The following is a 22,165-nucleotide window of genomic DNA, read 5'->3' as shown; positions in this document are numbered from 1 at the left end:
TGAGTTGGGTAAAATATCTACTAAGTTTGAATTCAATTGAAAGTTGTCTTCCCTCAATACAAGTCATTCGAATTTTGAAAACTTTCGATAGGTGTTGACATATCTGACCACCACTTTGGCAAATATGTAGTTTCACAAGTTAAACTTTACATACAAGCTTCTATTTACTGTACTAATATTTTGAAAAATTTTAATGATTGATATTAATATCTACATAATATAATTATTTTGATTCAACTCTGGCTGTGTACAGCAAGACCTGTATGTAGCTATGGTATAATATAGAATGGTTGAATATTGTAAACACACATTTTTTACATTCTAGTTATATTTTTATTGATTGTTTGAGTTGGGTAAGATATCTACTAAATTTGAATTTAATTGAAAGTTGTCTTCCCTCAATACTAGTCATTCGAATTTTTGAAATCTGTTGACAAGTATTGACATATCTGACCACCACTTCGACAAATATGTAGTTTCACAAGTAAAACTTTGCATACAAACTTCTATTTACTGTATTAATATTTTGAGAAAGTTTTAATAATTGATATTAATATCTACATATTACAATTATTTTGATTCAACTCTTGCTGTAGAGCAACAATGTACAGTAAGACCTGTACGTAGTTATAGTATAATATAAAATGGTTGAATATTGTAAATACACATTCTTTACATTCTAGTTATATTTCTATTGATGGTTTGAGTTGGGTAAGATATCTACTAAGTTTAAATTCGATTGAAAGTTGTCTTCCCATAATACTAGTCATTCGAATTTTTGAAATCTGTCGACAAGTATTGACATATCCGACCACCACTTTGGCAAATATGTAGTTTCAGAAGTAAAACTTTGCATACAAACTTCTATTTACTATATTAATGTTTTGAGAAATTTTTAATAATTGATATTAATATCTACATATTACAACTATTTTGATTCAACTCTGGCAACAATATGCAGTAAGACCTGCATGTAGCTACAGTATAATATAAAATGGTTGAATATTGTAAACACACATTCTTTACATTTTAGTTCTATTTCTATCGATGGTTTGAATTGGGTGAGATATCTACTAAGTTTGAATTCAACTGAAAGTTGTCTTCCCTCAATACTAGTCATTCGAATTTTTGAAATCTGTTGACAAGTATTGACATATCTGACCACCACTTCGACAAATATGTAGTTTCACAAGTAAAACTTTGCATACAAACTTCTATTTACTGTATTAATATTTTGAGAAAGTTTTAATAATTGATATTAATATCTACATATTACAATTATTTTGATTCAACTCTTGCTGTAGAGCAACAATGTACAGTAAGACCTGTACGTAGTTATAGTATAATATAAAATGGTTGAATATTGTAAATACACATTCTTTACATTCTAGTTATATTTCTATTGATGGTTTGAGTTGGGTAAGATATACGCTAAGTTTAAATTCGATTAAAAGTTGTCTTGCCTCAATACAAGTCATTCGAATTTTGAAGACTTTCGATAGGTGTTGACATATGTGACCAGCACTTTGGCAAATATGTAGTTTCAGAAGTAAAACTTTGCATACAAACTTCTATTTACTATATTAATATTTTGAAAAAGGTTTAATGATTGATATTAATATCTACATATTACAATTATTTTGATTCAACTCTGGCAGCGATATTCAGTAAGACATGTATGTAGCTATAGTATAATATAAAATTCTAGTTATATTTCTATTGATGGTTTGAGTTGGGTAAGATATTTGCTAAGTTTGAATTCAATTGAAAGTTGTCTTCCCTCAATACTAGTCATTCAAATTTTTGAAATCTGTCGACAAGTATTGACATATCTGACCACCACTTTGGCAAATATGTAGTTTCACGTGTAAAACGTTACATACGAACTTGTATTTACTATATTAGAAAGTAGACCTATATATTGTGTAGTAGACATGGTTGCATGACTAGTGATCAATACACACACTTTCCATTGTAGTAATATTTCTGTCAAGTTCGAACACAGCGTTGCTGCATGTGTATTACACAGTGTACTTAATTATGATCAATGCACTAGCCGTTTATTGTGTACTACTGTACCAACGTCAAACTATACAACGAACGAGTGACAGTTAACTGCGCAAACTCTCATTCTAACCACAAACATGAAGCTAATTATCTATCAAGTACACCACACTACTATCTAGCAAGTACACCATCTCTATGATTACAGATCAACTTCAATGTCATTGGGAGCTTCAACAATGTACATGTCTCCCCTTACAAGTATTGATGCACATTTGCAAAGTAATCTATTTACAGAACGTAGCTCAAGATATTCTAGCTTTTGCACTCTAACTACAGGACTCGGCCAGTTTGTGATCACTTCATCTTGCATAGCTGTTTCAACAATAACACAAGGCCCAACATTTCTTAGTGGATGAACAACTGCTGCTGTTAGTTCACGTTCAAACGTCTCATCTTTCCACGTTCCAACAGACAGAAAATACAATATTTCTGCATATGCATCCTCGTCTCCTCTAAACTTCACTGTATAATTGTTTCTCTTAAATAGTGTCTCATACTTCAACGAAGAGTATTGACCATATCCCAAAACCAGTCTTGTGAAAGTGAGAACATCTTTCTCAACAGAAATGCTGGCATCAAACGGACTCTTCAAGTCATCTGGAACTCTAATGGCATCTTCTTTGATCGTTATTCCAGTCTCAACAATGCTTGCTTTCTCAAAAGAAACAGGCGAAAGGGCAAATGTATCTTCTGAGAGAAACATGTGACCACTGCAAATTAATGTTCTCTAATTGTAGCATATAAACGTGTGTGTGTGTGTGTGTGTGTGTGTGCGTGTGTGTGTGTGTGTGTGTGTGTGTGTGTGTGCGTGTGTGTGTGTGTGTGTGTGTGTGTGAGAGAGAGAGAGAGAGAGAGAGTGTATGCATATGGTGTGTGTGTGTGTATGTGTGTGTGTGTGTGTGTGTGTGTGTGTGTGTGTGTGTGTGTGTGTGTGTGTGTGTGTTTGTGTGTGTGTGTGTGAGTGTGTGTGTGTGTGTGTGTGTGTGTGTGTGTGTAACATACTAGCACCATACCCAAGTCTCAAATTATTTCTTTGGCCAATTGTTGCAATTGCAATTTGTCCCAAAGACACATCTGACAAGCTTGGAGAATTTTTCCAAGAAGAGAGATTATCAAACCAATGCCGTATGATCTAGACAAATTTAAGAATTATAGATTGAAATAATTTTAGCTACACTGTTTCTGCATATGTTCACATATAGACAATACTTACTAATAAAAAGCTGAATATACATGCAACTATACATGCAACTCACACGTACACACACACACACCTGATGTATGATTGCAAGAAACTAAAACTACCTTCTGTGCCACATGTGTCTTTCCAGACACTGCACTTTTGATGACAGCATTAAGCGACTCAAACTCAAATGCTGAATGGGTCCACAAAGGACCAAAATTTTGTACTCCATCTTTGAGATGCTGCAGCATGTGGATATTCATTGACATGTTCTCTTCACCTTGTAAAAGTATAACAATTCAACAACCGCAAACAAAGTGAATCTCTCTGCATGCATGCTTACCGTACATATCCGAAAATTTGGCCACAAAAGTTCTTAGCATACTATTTGCAACTATCAGTGCCTCATTTGAGATGCAGTTGCCCAGCATAATGTGCATGCTGTTCACTAGCAGCGCCAAGTGTCTCCAGTATTCATATGGCAAATAGTAGGATAAAAGAGGCAAGGAGTAAAAGAGAAGCCAAGATCTGAGCTCTGTGGCTATGACACACGTGCATAATGCAATTTATACATCAGTAATTATTGACCAATATAATAGTTTACTCTACAGACTAGATTCATACCTTTCCATTCTTTGTATTTCGATATGCTGGAAGGTAATCGAGCTACAAAATTCGGTGGTTTTTGGGCTTCGAAAATGCTGGATATAACCAAAAGGTGCTTTCGTAGACTAAATGCTTTACTACTGTGCTTTCCTTCAAACCACAGTTGCATGAGAAGACGGACAGTGCCCTCTAGAACGCAGTGCATGTAGTCCACAGGCACACCTTTCACAACATCAAAGTTGGCTAAATTGAATAATGCTGACAGACCTTTCACTCCCCTTTCAACCTATATACAGGCAGCAATTAATATACACTCTGCGTTAAAAGCCATGTATGGTTTTAGTTGTGTACATGCAAATTTTGCTTACAACTTTACTGTTTACAGCAACAGTTCCTTGGTTAAAAACTGTGCTATGAGTTCGAGGCGGTGCAGCAACAGAAAGAAAAGGGTAGACACGAACATGACCTCTTCCCTTCTTAATTACTTTTCCTTCAATCTCACAGTCTGAGCACCCAAACCTTCCATTGAATTGATTGCAGTTCAAGACTGCTGCCTTTGCAGGTAGATCAGCTACCATTACTATCACTTGAAGAAAACAATTTATCTTAGTACCAGATGGCAGATTAACCTCAATTCCTGCACATGCAAACCATTTACACAAGTCACTCCAAACAGTATTAATTAACAGTGGATGACAAGCAAGTAAACAACAATTAACCTGAATACTGGAGCTTATTGAGTTGTCTACAAATGGGTTGTAGAAATGACGTCATTGATGGCTTGGACAACGCGCACCATAATCCAGCTAGGACCTTGTACATTTTAGAATGCCTAAAAATGACGTTCAAAAAAGCAACTGCAATTTAAATATACGTATAATGCCAACATATATTCAACAGTCACCGGATTTTGGCAGGAAGTTCGTTTATGCGCAAGTACACTGGCCATAATGACACCTTGCCTTTCTGAAAGCAGGGCGTTCCATCAATGTTCATTGCCACGGTCAGATATACCGCTTTGTCTGAAGAAGGCGCAAATAAACGTCTGTACTCTGCTCCGTCCCAGATGTCCGAAACACCATCCTCAACTGGTGACAGTCTAGTATCACAGTGTAGTAGAAAATTTGAGAACTGTTTGTCTAACAAACAGGTATTCTTGGGTTTAATATATACATGTAACAAACTCACAAAAGACATAATACTTACATACCTTGAAAAAATTCTTGAATCTGCTGAGCTATAGACAATTCATAGAACGCAACCAATTTTTCATCTTCACACTCATCCCTACTGCAGCCAATAGTTCCATCAACTTTGTCCCAGCAGTTTCCACACAAGTAATGAATGATGGTGTGAGGAAGGACAGCACCAGTTTCAGAGGTTGCACGCGAATCTGTCATTGCACATTGGCGAAATAGATACAGAGACCTTAAATGTCGTGGTACTTCAAGAGGCGGCGGTAAGTGGATTCGTATGGCTCCTAAAACATCTTCCAAAGCACTGTCACTTAGATGATGCCTAACAGCCAACCTCCTGAGTACTTCAATGCCTTCATGATTAGTGTTTGTGATCTGCTTAGAAGTGTTAGCAGTTGAGTATGAACACGCTAACTCGTCTGCATTGCTGTGTATGCACACCATAATGACATTCAATTGATTGTAATTTACTACGTTGCCAAAAGTATCCAAAAATTCAAATTTAATTACCTGACATCGGCATCACAAGACAGATCCTCATCAGGACAATGGGGCGGCAGGTTTCCGATTGTGTGTGTGGAACTGTCAGTTTCAGGAACTTGCATCAGGATTTCAGATCTGTCTCCACTGGTAAATCTCTCTTCCACATCACCTTGTGTCATGTCAAACAAACCACTATTTAATTTAAGAGTAGGCAATAAACTAGATTACATGTATTTCAATCTTCTCAGCCCATGAACCAGAAGTTTTTTGTCTTCATAGTCATGATCGCCAATCATGTCTTCCTTATTTGTTACGCCATCTACTAAGTTAACCAACTAGGGTCGAATACAGTATCACGTAGATAAAGACTAAGTACTCAAATGTTTTTAATAGTAATTAATGCTGCAATATGTTGAAGTAGCCACCTCTAGTGTGAATCATGCAGGGTGACTGAGCGCTGTGATGTACAGACATATGGTTTAGCTCATTAGATATGAAGCCATTCTCAGATAGTGCAAACATGTCTGGCTCATCTTGAAGTAGTTACTGTACCTGCATCTACTGCAGCTGCAGTGCTAGACGTCCCTTGCACGCCCGTAACATCCAGAGCACTGTGAGCCATTTTACGCCATCTCGAAGCAGTTTGGCGAGGAACTTTCCTGCTGCAAGTAGGATTCTCCCATTGTTTGTACTTGCCTCTGGACGTGGCCATACTGAGTACGTACCTAGGCGCAGCTCTGTATCTACTGGAGTAGCTATAGAGAGATCACAACGAAAGACTTACGCCTGGTGCAGTGCTGCGCAGTGTATCGATCCACGAAATACTGTGTAATTACACGCCCTGCGGAGGCACACAATCCGTGGCTTAGATAAGTGTCCACTACAATAAATTAAGTACAAATGCACTAACGACGGTCAGCCAATGACAAGACAGCATAGCCAGAAAGTCCACCAATGAACGGCTTCGGCGCGCAATTTAACATGCGCTCAACTCACTGGACCTCACTTGGTCACAGTACGTGCCTGACATGAATTCTCAAGACTTCCGTACTCCCGCCCTTGACAAAGAGAAAGACAATCCAGCAAAACGGCGTAGAATCGGCAAAAGGCAAGGAATTCAAGAAGAGTTGAAAGTGCCTTCATCTTTGTCTGAGTGGCGAAAACTCTACAAGAAATGTATAGAATCAACTTCTAGACATTTCCTTCGCTCATTGTGCTCTCCCATCATGAATTGTCTGCATGCATTTTTAGGTCAATTTACTGTTCAATGGTCAGATGACATGTCCACAGAAATTCTGCCAGTGTCCAGACTGGAGCCAATAGCAGACTATGAGAAAGTCTCCGTTGGAGCAGAAGTAATAGGAAGATGGAGCAAAACAGGCGGTCGATACCATGCCACTGTGCTGGATATCAAAACACCCTCCACCCAGGAGACAGTGGTAGGTATAATGTCAAACTGAAGGAAACTTCCTGCTAGCTGCAACTTACTGCATGCATGCATGCCTAGACCAGCTGTACTTCCAAGGTATGACCATGCATGTAGTGCATCCTGTAGCTGTGAAAGTGTCATTTTATTATTTAACTTATAGTACACTGTAACAGCAGTACATGGCATATAGCAGAGAAGAGGCAGTAATTGGAGACAAAAATCTCTAGCCTCTCTCATGCTTGTGTCTGCTTGCTTACCAATTTTAAGTAGAAACACCAATGATTCTGCGGAACATATCATGTTTAAACACTTACTGACAATTAACTGACGCTTTCAAATATAACAGGAAAAGCCAAGAGAGGGGCAAAATGATAGCCATAGAACAACACAAGATGGAATCAATATTACACCAAACAAGCAGCAGAGCCAACATCTCATGGATGAGCAGAATGGAAGTCAAGAGGTAGCTGAAGCAGAAAATGAGCAGCAGCAAAACGATCCAACAAAGCTATTGGACATGCACGGGGAAGCCTCAGCACAAGCAACAGCTGGTTTGTTTCAGGTAAATGATGCCGAAGGCACTTTTCATGGTCTTTGCTATGACTGCTGCCCACATGGTAGGAACCAATCAATACCACAGTAGACAAGAGATACAGACTTGATTACATTCGTAATTATTAATTTCTATGTACTACTGCAGGAATAGTAGTCAGGCTGTGTTATTACTATCCCTATTCTAATTAACGGTTACATGCAACTATAGCTATTGTAGAGAGTTACAGTTACATGCGCTCAGGGTACAACAGGCAGATAGGTTATATAAATAAGAACATTACAATCTAACCAGTCTCAAAGTAGCAAATTGGTGACAGACAGTTGTGCACTTTAGTGTTAGTACTGTGCTTTAAGTCACCATTCTATTGTAAGCTTGGTCAGGTATCAATCTCCCGCTCACCCTATGTAGAAATAAGAATATTCCAAATGGATGGTGTACTCTGCTTCTACTTCTTATCGCCAGGATAATTAGACCTGGCTTTGACTCCATCAGTTATTTTTGCCAATTATCTTCAACATAAGCCTTGAAAGCCTGGGGTCTCTAAATGCCATATTGTCCTGCCAACCATAATCTAAAGGAGATTTCTGTGGGTGTGTCTGTGTGCACATGTCTATATGTAACAGCGTATCTCCTAAACGGTGAGTCCCAGCGCCACCGAATTTTACTCGAGCACGCAGAACCGATCAGATAGATAGTGAAGATGTCTCTGTCCAGAGTTCTCTTGAGACGACGCGGTTTCTTGCTGATCCAACCCGCCTCCACTCAGCGCGCGAGTTTCCCTAAAACGGGGCATTGGATCTCCACCGAATTTAAGTTACACTGCCCGATGCTAACCTCGGATGGTACGAACGTAGCCTGTTGTTTATTACAGAAAGTTTGGATAAAAGCAAGATATTTTGGAGTATATCCGGGTCTTTGAAGAGACCTTCGTTTGCCAGTGCATGTGCGTCGAATAGCCACGTTCTCTCTGCCTGTTCCCTACAACGGCAGCAACGTCTTCGAAGTGACGACGTCCAACGAGATTGTTGAAATAACCGCAAGAAAGACTTCGTCACACGTACTGTACAGTACGGCGAACAAATATCCGGGATTTCGATTTGTCTCCGCCCCTTTAGCGGTACTATGCTTGGGCAAATCAGCTAGCAAATAGCTGCGACTTTATCTGTGATTTGATCAAGCCTAGACGGCACACCCTATCCGAGATTATGTGTTGTCTCCGCCCAACAACTGGTGTACGCGAGAATTTGTGTTAATTAAATAATTTGACCAGACAAAGAATGAGCTAATAAACTAATGTGTGCATGAACGTACTGTACCATGTTGCACAAACACTGAAACAGTTAGACCGACCAACTACTAAAACCAATTTTGTAAACCATACAATCCAAGTTTCTCCCACTAACTAGCTCATTCAAATTCAAACATACCATCACCAAAATTTATTGATCCTTAGATACCTCGACCAACTTGCACATTACACTGCATAACCACCGGATTAGTGCAAAAGAAACTGTGCTGAATGCTGCAAGTGCACAGACTGATTCAAATCAAAGATACTTTGTTGTTGACTAATTTAAAAACTTCACAAAGCAAATAGCAGGGCATAATTCAAACTACTGCCAAAACATCAAAAACAAAACGTTAGAGTCATGGTCATGGTTGAAGTTAAATGTCTGTTACAGCTACTAATTAATTCAATAGTTGCTGTATAGTAAATTCAAAATTAAAAGTTCTGTCTTCTGGGCATATTCTCTGTTGTAACCTAATTTCTCATCAATCATCTCTTAATGTAAGTATAATTTGTTGCAGAATGTCAGTAAAAGTGTTTTCATACAACATTATTTACTATCCAACTGATTAACAGGGACACACAAAGCATGCCAAAATTGCAGAATATTAGCAATTAAAGATATAACATAAATTACAAAATATAAACACAATGACAGAGAGACAATAGTTGCAAGATAGCAACAATTGAAAGTTGCTTGGTTAAATTAAATAATAGACAGTTGTCAGGTAATCTTAGTTTTTAAGAATGGATCTCTGCATGAAGACATTGCCAGTACAGCCATACAGAAGAAACACAAAGAAGTGTTTTGATCATATATTACGCTACAGTCTAATACATCATTTATTCAGAAATACTCAAACAAAACAGACAATACACGGTAAGCAAGAAAGTGTTTACTATATTGTAGGAGCTAACTCTGAAAGCGCCTTTACATAGAACAAAATTAAGATACTAAAAGAAGTAAAATTGACATCTCTCTCTCTCTCTCTCTCTCTCTCTCTCTCTCTCTCTCTCTCTCTATATATATATATATATATATATATATATATATATATATATATATATATATATATATATACACATACTTATGGATATAGGAACAGACAGCAGAACATTACCAGCATCAACAGCTAACTGATGTCATGGCTGCAGAAGTCACCATTTGCGACCAACTTCCTGCACACAGAAAAGAACATGAGCGAGAGTTGGCAATGGAATCTGAAAGAGCTGAGCATGCAAAAGTGAGAAAGAAGAAAGAACAAGCACGACAAAAAGCAGAAGCACAAAGACAACACCAGCTTTTGGGAGGCATAACACAACAGCAGCACAAAACGAGAACTATATCAAATGTAAGCATCACACCTTTGATTCATGACTCTTGCATACTATAATACACCATAGTAGCTTGATAAAAATGTCACATTGACGGAGTAGAAATAAAATAGAGGCAGAGCATGTGTACTATGCACAAGCAACATATCTGGCCATGGCATACAGAACTGGACAATGTCACGTGCCAGTTGACTAAAAAAATGACCAATGCACAAATAGCTGATACAGAAATGAACATAAATAGAGATAACAACATAATAACTGTGTCACATAGTGTACAGTAACACATTCTAACTTCTATATTATAAGCCTGCAGGACAGCTAGCATGCAATTAAAGACAACAATCTCAAATCAACAAAAAGTCAAATGTTTGTGTGTGAATGTGCATGTGTGTGGTGTATGAACCCATGTGTGAATGTGTGTATAGGAGAATGCTACTACAGAAGCAGCTACTAAGACCTGCTGCACATCGTGCACAACCATGAAAAGTGAACTTGCCGCTATATGTTCTCACTTGCAGCAACACATGAACAGTCAAGATATCAAAGCAAGATCTTGATCTGATTTTTAATTAAATATCAAATGTGTACTATCAACTAAAATTCCACTTTTAGGTCACAGAAACACTAGAAATGATGAAGACTATTGTGGATAAGCAAGAAAGAATTATGGATGTACTGGTAGGCTACATAATTTTCTACATTTAATATGCTGATATAAGTAATAATTAATACCTTAATTAGCTTGATATGGAACTTCAAGCTACGCCCCAGCAAAATCTCATCACAGACACTGAAGAAGCAATGAGGAGTGCCATATCTGAAGACAGCTGCCCAACCTCCGATGAGATCAGCAGCAACAACTCCAGCTTTCTGGAGGTTGATTCAGAGAACAGTGACAGTACATGTACAAACGTCGACGTCATGATCCAGCTGCACCCAAATGACACGGAAGCTTCTGTTCTTCAGCCAATAACAACTACAACAAAACTTTCACTCCCACGTCACCTGCAGTTCGATCCATTGAATCTACCAAAAGTGCAGCACGACCACAGTAGTGAGGTAAGATACCCTCAACACGATATTGCAGAACTTAATTTAATTTCTCCTACTGCGTGTCTGTAGTACATACACATCGGTGATTGCTTTAAGACAGGGGCGTACGCAGAGGGGGTTCGAGGGGGTTCGGACGAACCCCCTCTAGGCGCTAGGTAATGGCGGAATTCGAATTAGGCAATGCCGCATGAGCGCAACTACACAGCACCATTACATATGGGGACAGCAGAAGACACAACGAGACTCCCGATTTTGGATACATTGAAATTATCTGTAAAAAATAATATAAATCTATAAAGTAGTACAGCACTTAACTTTTCGGCGCGCCTATTACTGGATCTACAAGGCCGAGATGAAGTTTATGTAACTCATGCGCTTGCACGGTGTTGATTACGGTTCTCCGAGGACAAGCTAAAATGGCGCATCAACAGAGCATTGCAGCGTTCTTCCGTGCGGCTCATAAAAGGCCATCAAGCGAAGCTGGTCGACTCGATGCGGGCGGTGAGCAACATAATGATCGTGAGGACTGCCAGCCACCGAACCGACGGCCACGGCTTTGCTCTGTGTTGACTGAGGAAAGCAACAGCCACCCGACGTCAAATCTAGACACTCAGGTCCAAGACACGGTGAGGGAGAATGCCACGACGTGCACGGATTTCGTTGGTCGCCCATTTGACGTAGGTCTCACTATCAAGATTGGAATGTCAGTCAAAGAAGTGTCCACAGCCGTTTCAGCGCTTTCCGGAGGTGAGAAGTACAAATTACTCTTTAGGCATACTTCGCCGCCTACCGTACTGCCTTCTACTCGTTCGTATGGCTGTAACCGCAAGTTTAACACGGATTGGCTTACTAAATACTCGTGGCTAGTCTACAGCCCAGCCAATGATGCTGTGTATTGTGCACCATGCGCTCTGTTGTGTTCAGAGAAGACTCGTGCTGACAAAGGCCTCTTTGTAAACGTGCCTTTTCGCAACTGGGTGAAGCTGAGCGAGTCGCTGGCAGCTCATGCAAAACACACGTATCATGCTCACTGCATGGACGAAGCAGATACATTCAGAGCAGTTGTAGATAACCCTGATTCTAGACTTGATGTTATGGTACGCACGGTACTGCAAGATCGCTTGACCACAAATAAGCATATTTTGCAACAGATAGTTCGTGCCATACTGTATTTGACGAAACAAGGATTAGCACTGCGTGGACACCGAGAAGGGATTTCATCCAGCAGTAATCCTGGAAATTTCTTGGCATTGCTTAAGAACCAAGCTGCTAATGATGCAGTCTTGAAGAAGCACCTGGAACAGCCCTTGGCACGGAATGGTACATACCTGTCACCAAGGTCACAGAATGATATAATGGGTATTATCGGTTTTGACATTATTCGCGCAAAAATTGTTGAGGAAGTGAAAGAGGCCAAGTTTTATGCTGTGTTGGCAGATGAAATTTCCAGTCACAATGTGGAACACTTGGCTGTTTGCCTGAGGTTTGTAGATGCGTCTGGTGAGATACGAGAAGAATTTGTTTCATTCGTAAAAATGGTACGAGTTCGTGCTGTTGATATTGAACAGGCTATCACTGGACTTCTGACAAACCTTGGTCTTTCACTTGAGGATCTCCGTGGACAGGGTTATGATGGAGCGTCAACAATGAGTGGAGAGAAGTCAGGTGTTCAGAGAAGAATTCTAGACAAGCAGCCAAAGGCAGTATACACTCACTGTTCCGGTCATTCCCTCAACCTTGTAATAGCACAAGCCTGTGCAGAGCCATGCGTCCGAAATTGTATTTCTGTCATCAAGGCCATCACTCTTTGGATTAGAGCATCACCAAAGAGGGAAGGTCTACTAAAGCAAGTATGTGAAAGGCAACAGCAAGCTGGAGCAGCACATGGCTCTCCTCTGCTTAATGTTTGTATAACCAGATGGGTGGAGAATATTGATGGGTGGCAGCGCTTCATGCAGTGTCATCCATACCTAGTAGAGCTGTGCGAAGTAATAATTTATGGGAGTAGACACTACGCCATGTTTAGTGACGGATTCTCTGCTGATGACAAGAAGGATGCGGTTGCGCATTTAAAGTCCTTGGAATCCTTCTCTTTTATTTATGCAATGGTTGTTTTGCACCGTACGCTCTCGTACGTTCGAGAACCCATTAAAAGGTTGCAGGGAGTTTCTCAAGATCTCTACTCTGGCTTGATGATGATAGAAGATTGTCAGAAAGAGCTTCTTAGCATACGTTTCAACGCAGATGAACTGACTGCATTTTCAGACAGAATTTACAACCACAGTTGCTGCCTTGCTGCTAAGTCTGATATTGCTCCAGTTGTGCCCAGAACTTGCCAACGGCAGCAGCATCGTTCTAATTATCAATGCTCTGATCCCAAGCAGTACTTTAAAGTTACAGTTCTCCTGCCCTTTTTAGATCATTTGCTTGCAGACTTGAAAGCCCGATTTGCAAAGCATGTGCAGAAAGTTGCTAGACTACAATCACTCCTGCCGTCTTCTATCAGTGAAACATCATCTTTTCAGGACATTGAAGAGGCTGTAATATTCTACAGTGCTGACTTGCCGAACCCTGACATTGTTGATGAGGAATTTGTTCGTTGGAAGAGAAAATGGCTCAACATTCCTCCGCAGTCTCGTTCCCAATCTCTGAAAGACTGCCTGGCTCCTGGTGTCTGCACAATGCCAAACCTGCGTGTCCTTATGCAGCTTTTTGCAACACTGCCTCTGAGCACTTGTTCCTGTGAGCGATCCGGTTCTGCTCTGCGACGGCTCAACACCTACCTGCGCAGCACTCAGAGTGAAGACCGTCTTGCTGCTGCAGCTCTCATCCACGTCAACTACGCTACACCTGTTGATATTAACCACGTCTGCAAACTGTTTATGCAGAAACATCCACGTAGAATTGAAGCACCTAGTATGCTGTTTGATAACTCTTGATGTTGAGCAAGTTATTTGCTTTCTAATAGTTTCATTTACCCAAGTAACAGCTAGTCTCACAGCACGTATTGCTAAGATTAAAGAAGGTCATGGTGTGTTTGACTGCCAAAAATAGAACAGTTGTAATCAAGTTGTGAACCCCCCTTGGATAATTCCTGCGTACGCCCCTGAAGTTACGAACCCCCTCTAGAGAAATCCTGCGTACGCCCCTGTAAGATCCTGTATATGAAGGCAATGGTAGCAAGAAACAAGCCAAATCCCATAAAGACGGCAAGAGCTCTCGTCCCTCTATTCTTTTCTGCAGAAGAGTTGATGAAGTGTAGTGTTTTGTACACAAAGAACGGACGGGAGCAAAAGAACATCGTGTCCACGTCCAGTCTAGCAGCACTACTTGGTAAGAATACATGTACTTCCATCGAGATCATCCTCTTTTAATTTACATTCTCCATTGTGTTAGCGCTGGTTCGATTCTTCTACCCAGGGGAGGACGCCTTCAACGAGGTCGAGCTTTGGAGAGCTGTGAACAAAGCGTTCATAGACTTTAGAAACAAGCACAAGCGTACATAGATCAGAGAGTTACTTTACTAGCTAGGATACCACTAGATGTTGAATAAATAACTGTGAAAAGTAGATCACTGAAGCACCAGCGACAAATTCACTCATCGTACAACCCGTAACAAACACTGCTCTAACACGCATGCGTAATTACTGTCTGAACAGCGAGCGGTTATCCTACACCAGAGCCATGGCTCTGTCTCTGGTCTGGACAGCGAGCGGTCGTCTCACGAGCTTGGCCTCATGAGGCTCATGATAAAAGATCAAGAGGCTCATGAGCCAAGATCAGGAGGCTCATGAGAAAAGTCAGGATCGACGCTCATGAGAAAAGGTCAGTTCTCATGATCTTGTACGCATGAACTTCGGCTCATGAGCCATAATTCTCATGAGGATTGTCCCAATTTCCTCATGAGAAAGGGGCGTATCTCATGAGGAAATTGGGACAAAGCTCATGATATTTTCTGCATGGGTTACTCCTGTGGGTCCCCAGCATCAAAGATCATATATGGGATAAGGCTTTCTTCAAAATTGACACCTAAAGGTGTTAGTTGGTGGAAGTCATTGACCAATTTAAGTGAATTTAAGAAACCTAGTCTTCTGCACTGGTATCTGAATCAAAACTTTCAATTCATGCTGTCAACAGGCATGCACAAGTTGAAGACTATTAGCATTTTTATTGGTGCAAATCAAGCAAACAGTCACTGTGGGGTAGCCAATTATCACTACTAAGGCGTGTGATAATCTTATAGAAGTTTAGCCTAAGGTCCTAGGTAAAGTCTTTGGTGTTAAGGTACTAGACATTTACATGAGCACTTAATTGTACAGAACACTTTCATTTAGTTGCCTACACTCTAAACAAGGTTGTTGTGGGGTCATTACAATTACCCTAGTATATGTTAAATGATTTATTTGCAGCACAGAACTCTTCCATTTAATTGCCTATACTCTAAACAAGATTGTTGTGGGTCATTATAAAAGCTAAGAAAAGACGTCTTCAGCTAGCAAAGAAGAAGTATGTGTCACCACTGCTCTGACAATGATGACTATAACTTAGTTAGAGCTCATGATATTTCAATTTGACCAGCTATAGCCCTAACTTTGAGCTAAATTTAAGCATTCAGATTGTGTACATCTGTCGAAATTCATCATGTCAAATAGAGATCCTATTACGTACCAAGAAGCGTTTAGGTACTTGAGTGAATCCCATGGTGAAAGGTATGTACAAGGTGCTACAGAAAGCAGAAAAAGAGCCATACGGAAGTTCACTAATGAGAGGGTGACCCTGAACAATGGTGTTCTGTACTACTCCGAAAGCAACAGTGAGAGTGAAAAAATCAACAGACAGTGGATTCAAAACAAGGAGTTGAAGGAGCAGATTCTTCAGTCGATCCATGACAATCGCATGGGAGGCTGTCACTTTGGCAGGGACAAAACACGCGAAAAAGTATGCTCCAGGTATTTTTGGCATGGCATTTGTGAAGACATTGACAAGTACATCAAGATGTGTGAGACATGTCAAAAAGTAGAACAACTCAAACTTAGCAAAAAATACCAGGAATCTACATAATAACAACAACAGTAATAACAATAATAAATTATAAGTAGAGTACGTCCTTGGCAAACGACTATGATCTACAACAGCTGCATGTTTAATGTTATCAGCTGTTATTGATCTATTCTAGGCAAATCCAAAGTTTTCTAAAACTTCCTCAGAGCTTACTTCCATCCCAGTGAAGAGTGCTTGGCATCGAATTGGAGTAGATCTTGTTGGTCCACTGCCTGCAACACCTACCGGGCACAAGTGAGATCTGAGTCACATTCATGCATTTACACATTTATGCAACAATTAACACACACACACACACACACACACACACACACACACACACACACACACACACACACACACACACACACACACACACACACACACACAAAAACACACACACACACACACACACACACACACACCACACATTAATACGTATTTTTAGATACATCATTACTTGTATGGACTACTATACAAAATGGGCAGAAGCTGCTGCATTGTACACCAAGTCTGCTATAGAAGTTGCACAATTCCTCACAACTTTGTTTTCCCAACACGGACTGCCCGTGCTTGTTATGTCAGACCAAGGCAGGGAATTTGTCAATTGCCTCAACCACAAATTATTTGAAACAACAGGAGACAACCATCTAATTTCAACAGCCTACCATCCCCAAACCAACGGCCTCATTGAGAAGTTCAATCAGACTCTACAAAGATCCCTTCTGAAGATGGTTGGAGAGAACCAGGGTGACTGGTTCAAGTACTTGGACTCAGTATTGTTTGCATATAATACCAGTAAACAAGCATCATCAAAATATTCGCCATTTTCCCTCCTTTATGGACGAGACGCAAGACTTCCTGTTGATCTGCTAGCAAAGCCAAAAGGTCAGAACTGGGTATGTATGCATGTAGGTGTATGACACTAATGAGAGAAAAGACATTTGCTACTTTCACGGACAACAATTGCAGTTGCATCGCTTTTTATAACTATTTGAAAGGTTTTCAGCAAAATTTCTGTAATTCTTTCTGTTTCTCTTTGTATATAATCATGGACCATGCAGGCGCTTGTAACTAAAAACGTATGTGTACCAAAATCTATGTAACTGCAGTATGTATGTCTATGGGAATCTTACTGCAAAACCTCAGCCGAGTACTTTGAAGACAATAGCAAGTATATAAGCATTACAACAAGAGAGGAAAAGCGAAAAGCTGTAGTGTAATCAATGAGAGGCAATTACATCTAGCTGTGCTATGTGTGGTTGCTCTTGTACAGCACAAATTGGTTTATGGAGACATAAAGTCATGATTGAGCTTAGTCGTATTGACTATTGACTAGTACTCATTACATCAGATTCACCATGTCTATTGTTCACTCTCATTACTAGAAAGCTTATGGAACATACATACCTGGTAGACTCTGTAATTCTATTTCTGTTCTGATTGTCACACAAGACAGAAGCTATAGCAAGATAGCTTCTACCAATAGCAATTCCTAGTATAGTTTAGGAGGACACTAAGACACTTTTCTGGTCACTATTTATATAATATATAATCATGCAGTGACTCCAATTAAAAATTCCTTAGTTTCCGCTGTCTATTGCATGTTATGTACCTTTGTTCAGAGTCATTTTGCATTAATTAAGAGTTCTGTGTAGGGTTTTTTCCATAGCCATACAGACTTTTAGAATGCAAACATGTTTTCTTTGATGCCTTAGAAATCACAGATGATGTCATGACTTTCACTGTTACTGATGATGAACTTGAGTTGTCTGTACAACAAAATGATCCAATTGCGAAAGATGGTGGACACCAATGTGAAGAAAAACATCTTAGAAGCACAAAAACGACAGAAACAGCAGTATGACGCCAGACATAAAAAGAAGAATACAAGGTGATTTGTTAATGCAATCCTTCATTCAGAAACGTTATGGTTTAATAAATAATGTTGATGTGTGAGCAGGTTGGTGACAATGTTCTACTACAGCACACCAAGAAACTTTCTCGTAAAGGAAGCAAGTATGAGCAGAGTTGGAAAGGCCCATATGAGATTGCCGAGAGAGCTGGCAAAGGCAGATATTATGTAAGAAAGCAGAATGACAGTGCTATGTGTAAAACCCTATACAGTGCCACGAGACTTAAACCGTTCCATCAACGACAGGAATTTAGCTAACCTTCTGTATCATCAGGTATATCTAATTTTTTGTAGGAAAAGAGCATTATCTCTACTTTACAAAAGGCATGTTAGTACATTGAAATGTACCATCTCCATGTGTGAAACAAACTAATTAATTAACTGCGATAATAGAACATACTTTCTTCTGACAATGCAGAATATAATAATATTTCACACTTTATCACCATAAGCGCTTACATTTGGTAAATTGATAGCAAGATTTTTTGAGACATAAAAAGAAATTTGGTACATGCACTGTGTTTCAGAGAGTAAATATACATCAGTGGGTAAAAGATTTTGCTCTCAAAATGACGAGTCAGCAAAAAACCAAAAATTAGCAGATTATTCTCATCTGCAAGAATTACTTCTTCAGTAGGTACGGCAAATAATTTTAAGTTGTAATCTTCCCAGTAAAGTTCAGAACTGAAGTTATCACTTCAACAATTATGTTTAGACATACAAAAGATCACGGAAAATAGAGGTCCACTCGAAAAAAGAATTCGGCTGTCTGGTCTAACATTTAGAGGGCAAATGCCCACCGAGGAAACTGTCTATTTCATGCAGTAGCAGACCAACTGCAGCGAGTTGATTTCAACAACAAGCTCAGCCACAGTGAACTGCGCGACCTAGCAGTAACTTGTCTTAGAGATCACCAATTTGTTGTAAGTCATTACCAATGTTCTTCCATCAGTGTTGGACAGCACGTATTAATCAAGTTGTTGATACAGGATTCAATTGGTCAACTTCTAGACATGGCCAATTTTGTAGCTGGCAGAGATTGGAAAAGCTACTTAGATAACCTTCCTCAAAACAGGACATGGGGTGATCATCTTGCAGTGATGGCACTAGGAACATCATTATCCCATGACATTCGAATAGTTAGCAGTGTATCTGGTACTGATGATCATTTTGACATTATCATCGAACCAAATGGCCGCAAAGCACGTCATGAGGCACCTCTAATTCTGGGGCACTATGGCGAGAATCACTACGAGAATCTCGGTATTTGTGATGGTACTTGTCTAATGCGGAATTTTGATAGCTAACTAAACACTTAAACAAAAATTTTGTTTTGTTCCAATAACTGGTGAGAAGATTGTTGGCATATCCAGGTATATTAAATATCACATTCAAGGAGCATTCCGGACAACTGCACATGGGATGGCGTGTAAAAACCGCTTCACTTGGCGGACAAAATTCTTGAAAGAGCCCCCGTCAGTTTTTATGTTACTAAACGTTCTGAATGTACATCTGCCGGGTTTGCTCTGAGATAGTGTCCAGATACCCAACTTGGTTAGTATATATTTCCTGTTAGTAGAGCAAAGGCGGAGCCAGCAGCTAGCGCATATCTCCGGAATGCTCCTTTAATTAATTAAAGACATCCAAATAACAACATATATTTTGTTCAGTAATTCAAGTGAGAGTACAGAGAAATACACTGCTCTTGAAAGATCAAAATGTAGCGCCATCGCAAATGTCACAGACAATACATACTGCAGACAAACTCTCTGTCTGTCTTTGCCCTACACTCCACCGAATGATGTCATAATTGGAACAGAAACACCATGCCAGTGGTCCAAAGTGGCTGTTTTTGACGAGAGAACAACAAGAGCAGGTACAACTCTTAAAGATAAGACCAAAATAGCACTTCAAATAATTTCTAGGTGGATGAAATCTGGAAAGGCACAGCACCAAACAGTGTTGTTGCCTACGGTGATGATGGCCAGAAGTTGAGAACTGTAGAATTGTGTAGTCTGTGCCCAAACAACTGGGTGAATGATAAAGTAAGAAATTAATTAAGTAATTTATGCATGGCTTTGTGTCTATGGTGAGCAACACAACAGAAATGGGTGGTGTTGCCAGGTTATCAATGCTTTACTTCAAAAAATTACAATATCATTATGCCATCAAGTAAATGATTAGTCACTGCAGTAATTGAACAATATTGAAATAGCTGGTATCGCAGAGATTTCGAGTATTCTCATATAATACTTTTCTCTACATGTCCCTGAGTTTGTGTCGTGATGGCCAGAGACCACTTTGGTGGAAATCGCATAAAGTAGGCTTTCTGATCTCTGTGGCCATTTCCTTTAATTTTTGTATACATTGACTTTTACATAACACTTTTGTGACAGGACGTCAACATTTTTCAGTATAACGTTGTTACTATACCAGTTCATCTTCCTGGTCACTGGACAATTGTGGTAAACTTCATTATTTGTACACATGACAGGAAATTCATACACTTGCTACTTTGTGGGTTCTGGACATCAAGAGAGCTGAAATCAAGTACCTTGATTCATTTCAACCAAACCAAACCAATTATACAGTTGTAGCACGCATTCGGTATAGCGTTGCAATGAACTTAGATAACCTGTGCTAATTATTGACACAAACCTTTGTTTGACAGAGAGTTCTTACGATGTGAAGCAGCAAAATGGAAGTTCAGTGTATCGGGCAAGTGGCCTTGCATAGCCGGATTCTCTCTAAGAGTCAGCATATATAAATTTGTTGCTTTAGGAAGACTTACATTTTCTGTTATGCATAGGATTTCCCAATTCAAACCAATAAAGCAGATTGTGGTGTTTTCATACGTATGGTAAGTAGCTCCAATGCCATGAATATACATCTGTTGTCTGTATGCTTAACTTTCTACAACAGCATGCACTCTATCAAATGATGAGGCTCTCATACAACTTCAAAGAAGTATGTTGTTCATATGTTTCGCACACTACAAACAGCCTAATTTTCTTTACTACATTTTCCGTATTAGTGCCACATGTCATTAGCAAGATCATGGATTTGCAACATAATTTGTCTCAAGAAAGATTCACACTGGTACAAAATAATTGTTGTGGACATATACCCCACTGATACTAGCAACTTTCAAACCAAGCCAGGACGCTTTATCAGTTATTCTTAGATGGTTCCGTATGTCAGTGGCAAACTGGTCTTCTTCTTTTTACACTAACTGACAAATTCACACAGGAAACCCTGCCCATCAGTACACTGGCCCAGTTCGAAAGTTGCTAGTGCAAATGGAGTAATTAAGAACCTACATAATTATATAACCACAAACACACACACACACACACACACACACACACACACACACACACACACACACACACACACACACACACACACACACATGAACACTAAACCTTGAGCTTTGAATCTTGAATATACAGCTCTTGGAAACTGACTTCAACTGCAAGTAAACACAAGAAGACAACAACAGTAAGTAAAGTGTGTCACTACAATTTTTAGATAGTAAAATAGATTCCATGGATGTCTTGATAGGTGATGTAGAAATTATAGATGACAAATCAACAGAAAGAGATTCGCCAAGAAGTCTGTTGCAGAAGAACGGTTGGTTAATTTAGCAATATGCATTGTCTTTTGCAACATACAACATCAATCTGCGTGCAGATATTTTACTTGTACATGATGATGTCAGTGACAATCACACCTGGTTAGTCAGTATATAGTTATATGAAGTTGCTGCAATGGATGTGTTGCAATTGTGTATGGTACTTATAGTGTGACACCAACAAGAAGAAATTTAAAAGTATTATCAGTTCTGTTAATTGATGTCATATGATCATGTTTTCACTTAGTGTGATTCAAACAGGTTGTTCCGCTTCACATTTTACTTTGGGCTTGGATATTTCTTTGACGCACCTCTGGAGGTCTGAAGTTTTTCAAATCAGCTGAGGTTACATGCTGGCGCCTGTTGCTTCAAGATGT

At 39.5% G+C, this 22,165-nt stretch overlaps 3 protein-coding genes and 3 long non-coding RNA genes across 6 annotated transcripts; 5 read left to right on the top strand and 1 right to left on the bottom strand.

Annotated features, from left to right (window-relative positions):
* Positions 1 to 2,051: 2,051 nt before the first annotated feature.
* Positions 2,052 to 6,990, bottom strand: LOC134198307 (uncharacterized). Its single transcript, XM_062667674.1, has 12 exons — positions 6,446 to 6,990; positions 6,088 to 6,376; positions 5,563 to 5,704; positions 5,067 to 5,479; positions 4,761 to 4,995; positions 4,576 to 4,688; positions 4,225 to 4,493; positions 3,875 to 4,142; positions 3,594 to 3,791; positions 3,373 to 3,530; positions 3,081 to 3,199; positions 2,052 to 2,777 (listed from the first exon to the last, which is right to left on the bottom strand). The coding sequence occupies exons 2-12, from the start codon at positions 6,245 to 6,247 to the stop codon at positions 2,207 to 2,209; spliced, it is 2,646 nt and encodes an 881-aa protein (XP_062523658.1). The 5' UTR covers positions 6,248 to 6,376; positions 6,446 to 6,990; the 3' UTR covers positions 2,052 to 2,206.
* Positions 6,991 to 11,299: 4,309 nt separating this feature from the next.
* Positions 11,300 to 14,311, top strand: LOC134198306 (52 kDa repressor of the inhibitor of the protein kinase-like). The gene has a single exon (XM_062667673.1). The coding sequence runs from the start codon at positions 11,616 to 11,618 to the stop codon at positions 14,136 to 14,138; it is 2,523 nt and encodes an 840-aa protein (XP_062523657.1). The 5' UTR covers positions 11,300 to 11,615; the 3' UTR covers positions 14,139 to 14,311.
* Positions 14,312 to 16,703: 2,392 nt separating this feature from the next.
* Positions 16,704 to 17,574, top strand: LOC134198305 (uncharacterized protein K02A2.6-like). The gene is made up of 2 exons (XM_062667672.1): positions 16,704 to 17,127; positions 17,516 to 17,574. The coding sequence occupies exons 1-2, from the start codon at positions 16,704 to 16,706 to the stop codon at positions 17,572 to 17,574; spliced, it is 483 nt and encodes a 160-aa protein (XP_062523656.1).
* Positions 17,575 to 20,694: 3,120 nt separating this feature from the next.
* On the top strand, positions 20,695 to 21,014 carry LOC134198082 (uncharacterized). Its single transcript, XR_009972766.1, has 3 exons — positions 20,695 to 20,761; positions 20,826 to 20,907; positions 20,964 to 21,014. It is a non-coding gene; the product is annotated as an uncharacterized LOC134198082 (long non-coding RNA).
* A 174-nt stretch (positions 21,015 to 21,188) lies between these two features.
* LOC134198058 (uncharacterized) lies at positions 21,189 to 21,787 on the top strand. The gene is made up of 3 exons (XR_009972743.1): positions 21,189 to 21,253; positions 21,607 to 21,655; positions 21,719 to 21,787. It is a non-coding gene; the product is annotated as an uncharacterized LOC134198058 (long non-coding RNA).
* Positions 21,788 to 21,852: 65 nt separating this feature from the next.
* On the top strand, positions 21,853 to 22,084 carry LOC134198059 (uncharacterized). The gene is made up of 3 exons (XR_009972744.1): positions 21,853 to 21,890; positions 21,959 to 21,986; positions 22,050 to 22,084. It is a non-coding gene; the product is annotated as an uncharacterized LOC134198059 (long non-coding RNA).
* The last annotated feature ends 81 nt before the right edge of the window (positions 22,085 to 22,165 follow it).

Source organism: Corticium candelabrum, chromosome 2, assembly GCF_963422355.1.
Source record: "Corticium candelabrum chromosome 2, ooCorCand1.1, whole genome shotgun sequence".
Classification (NCBI taxonomy): Eukaryota; Metazoa; Porifera; class Homoscleromorpha; order Homosclerophorida; family Plakinidae; genus Corticium; species Corticium candelabrum.
The sequence above is the reverse complement of the archived record's forward strand: the minus strand, read 5'-3'. Positions and strand labels throughout refer to the sequence as shown.

Coding starts and splice junctions, on each gene's coding strand:
- LOC134198307 (XM_062667674.1), bottom strand. CDS start 6,247: ATGGCCACGTCCAGAGGCAAGTACAAACAATGGGAGAATCCTACTTGC. Junction 4,689..4,760: donor GAACTTCCTGCCAAAATCCG/GTGACTGTTGAA, acceptor CGTCATTTTTAG/GCATTCTAAAATGTACAAGG. Junction 3,531..3,593: donor CAAATTTTCGGATATGTACG/GTAAGCATGCAT, acceptor TACTTTTACAAG/GTGAAGAGAACATGTCAATG.
- LOC134198306 (XM_062667673.1), top strand. CDS start 11,616: ATGGCGCATCAACAGAGCATTGCAGCGTTCTTCCGTGCGGCTCATAAA.
- LOC134198305 (XM_062667672.1), top strand. CDS start 16,704: ATGGACTACTATACAAAATGGGCAGAAGCTGCTGCATTGTACACCAAG. Junction 17,128..17,515: donor TCTGCTAGCAAAGCCAAAAG/GTCAGAACTGGG, acceptor GCTCTTGTACAG/CACAAATTGGTTTATGGAGA.